General features: G+C 34.0%; 1 protein-coding gene across 1 annotated transcript in view; it reads left to right on the top strand.

The window, feature by feature from the left end:
• LOC125041242 overlaps positions 1-2,500 on the top strand; it is an 11,224-nt gene that overhangs the window by 5,338 nt on the left and 3,386 nt on the right. Inside the window, exons 9-12 of the mRNA XM_047636080.1 lie at positions 105-375; positions 868-1,094; positions 1,476-1,787; positions 1,874-1,964. Of these exons, the coding sequence (XP_047492036.1) occupies positions 105-375; positions 868-1,094; positions 1,476-1,787; positions 1,874-1,947 (884 nt within the window). The 3' untranslated portion in view covers positions 1,948-1,964. The remainder of the gene's footprint in view (positions 1-104; positions 376-867; positions 1,095-1,475; positions 1,788-1,873; positions 1,965-2,500) is intronic.

The following is a 2,500-nucleotide window of genomic DNA, read 5'->3' as shown; positions in this document are numbered from 1 at the left end:
AATCACAATATTTTTTTAAAATTTGTAGAAGTAGTAGCATGGATGCATATCACTAAACCTTTAGAAATAGACATTTCAGTGCTTGTAATCAGTGCATATCCCAGATATTTTATATAGAGTTTTCCTCTCTTTGACAGTTAAAGAAAAGTTGAGTCAAGATACTTCTCTTGAAGAAATTGCCCCAACCACTCTACAGTGCTCTTTGCTGTGTCCCCTTGGTAGAACCCGCTTAAAACTCCCTTGCCGTGCCTGGACCTGCAAACATCTCCAGTGTTTTGATGCTGCAACGTATATTCAGATGAATGAACAAAAACCTAAATGGTGTTGTCCAGTTTGTCGTGAACCTGCCCAATACAAGAACCTGCATATTGAGGGGTAAAGAAAATATTTTGTTTTCTACCTTTGATTCTTTTTTTTTCCCCCATTAATCTTAGATATTGATATTTTTTTTATTAAGAAAGTGATATTGTCAGCAATTAATATATGCAGTTCTAAAGAATAGGGAAAGAAGGAAGAGGGCACAAGAGAGATAGGAAGAAAAGATAGATATCAAGAATTTTTTTTTTTTTCTCAGAATGAATGTGATAGCTGGTATTTTGTTAGTGATAGGAGGAAGAATTAGAAATATTTTTTCTTCAAAAACTTGAAATGGTCCAATAAATTGCATGACATTTGTAAGAGATAAGATATTTTTCTGGTCTTTAGTGAAACCAACAGCCAGTTCACAAATTGAAGAATGGCTCTGTGCAGACTCTAACAATTTATTCTATATAGTGTTTGTGGTGATAACTTTTTAAGAATGGTTATATCCATAAGATCAGATCACCTTACATTTGATATTTACACATTTATGTTCTTTCCATTCAGGTATTTTCTCAATGTATTGGAGGAAAATAACACAGATGATACAATAGTGTTGCTTGCTGATGGCTCCTGGAAGCCAATGAATCTAGCAGAGCAGGAATTAGAGCAAGTAGGAGAAGCTCAGGGAAGGATTCAGCTTGGGGAAAACACACCTGCGACTGAGAAAACAATTCATCTAGAAAGTGATGATGAAGTCTGCACTGAAGGCAATTATTGTGAGGGTAATGAAGGTAAGAAAGGAAAGAGAAATCCATTTTTATACTAGGAAAGATAAAGTAGTTGATTTATGAAATGGTGAGGTGGCCATTGCTTTGAATAGTACAAGCAGAAAGTTTGGCTTGTGTGATAGAAACAGTATTAATGTACTGTTTTTTTTATCCTTTTTTATTTTATTTTATTTATTTTTTTCATTCCACTCTTACTGTTAAGGTTCACAAAATAAGTTTCATCAAAGGATTCTTTATTCTATAGCTATAAGATAATGAACAAATAATATCTTTGCCATTAAAAGTAGTGTAAGGATTCATGAAGCAATTTCTCAGATTGTAATAAATGGTGTTAATCCCTTTTTTACATCAACCATAGAAGTGTAACACATTTCTCTTTTCAAGATTGTGTTGTGGCGAGTGCCTTGTCCTCAACTGTGGAAACAATTACCCTGAGTGATGATGAACCATCAGATCCAGAGACTCCACAAATAACAAGAACTAGTTTTAGATTCTGTAGCACTCCAATGTCTTCCAAAACAAGTGACAGAGAATGTAATAATGAAATTCAGTCTAGTGGCCCAAGAACCAGAAGCAGAACATCTCGGTTGCTTAACAACAGTGAAATCAGTGATATATCTTCTGCTTTTGAAGACACCACCTTTGAACAGTCAAGCAATGCTTCAGATGATTCATTCTTACCACTCTCTGTATCTAGTAAGTTTTCTGTTAAAATCCACATGCTTGAAATTACACATTATAGGGTTGAATATATATCTCCATAACTAAACTTGCTTTTGTAGGCCTGGCTAAGTCACCTATTGAGGCAACATCCAGGGTGCTGAGAAGCAGGACAAGGAAGAACTACAGAGAGTAGGAGAAATGGATTCAAAAGTAATTCATATTATTTTCTACTAATTTTTATTTTGTAAGTCCTTTTTACCATTATGTCACATTTCTGATGTCTAACTAATTGTTTGATTCCTGACTGTTTTCTTTGGCCAGCTCTTTTTGAAGTGTTTATTCAAGCTAATATTACCAAGACAGTTGTTACCTTCATATTTCAGTATTTTACTAAAGGATTGCATTCCTAATCGGCCATTTTGTTTTGCAGGTCAACAAATCAAGGGTGTATGCACTATTTTGTACCATATCTCTCACTACTGTCAGTGTTTGTAGTCACTTGCCAATGTATTTCTCAGGTGATGATGTTAAATGGAGTACTCAGTATAATGGGAACATAGACACTAAATTAATGTATAGGATTTTTTAGACCAGTATATACCAAAAAGCATATCTATCAGGATATGTATGATTTAGCATAAATATTAGAATTTTACACATTGTTATTTTTCACAGCTGGTATCCAGTTAGAATAGACATAAGAGAAATAGATGCCAGATATTGTTTTTTTTAGTAAGGATCTTTGG

The sequence above is a fragment of the Penaeus chinensis genome, chromosome 30 (assembly GCF_019202785.1).
Source record: "Penaeus chinensis breed Huanghai No. 1 chromosome 30, ASM1920278v2, whole genome shotgun sequence".
NCBI classification, from domain to species: Eukaryota; Metazoa; Arthropoda; class Malacostraca; order Decapoda; family Penaeidae; genus Penaeus; species Penaeus chinensis.
Note: the sequence above shows the minus strand (reverse complement) of the source record. Positions and strands in the feature narration are given on the sequence as shown.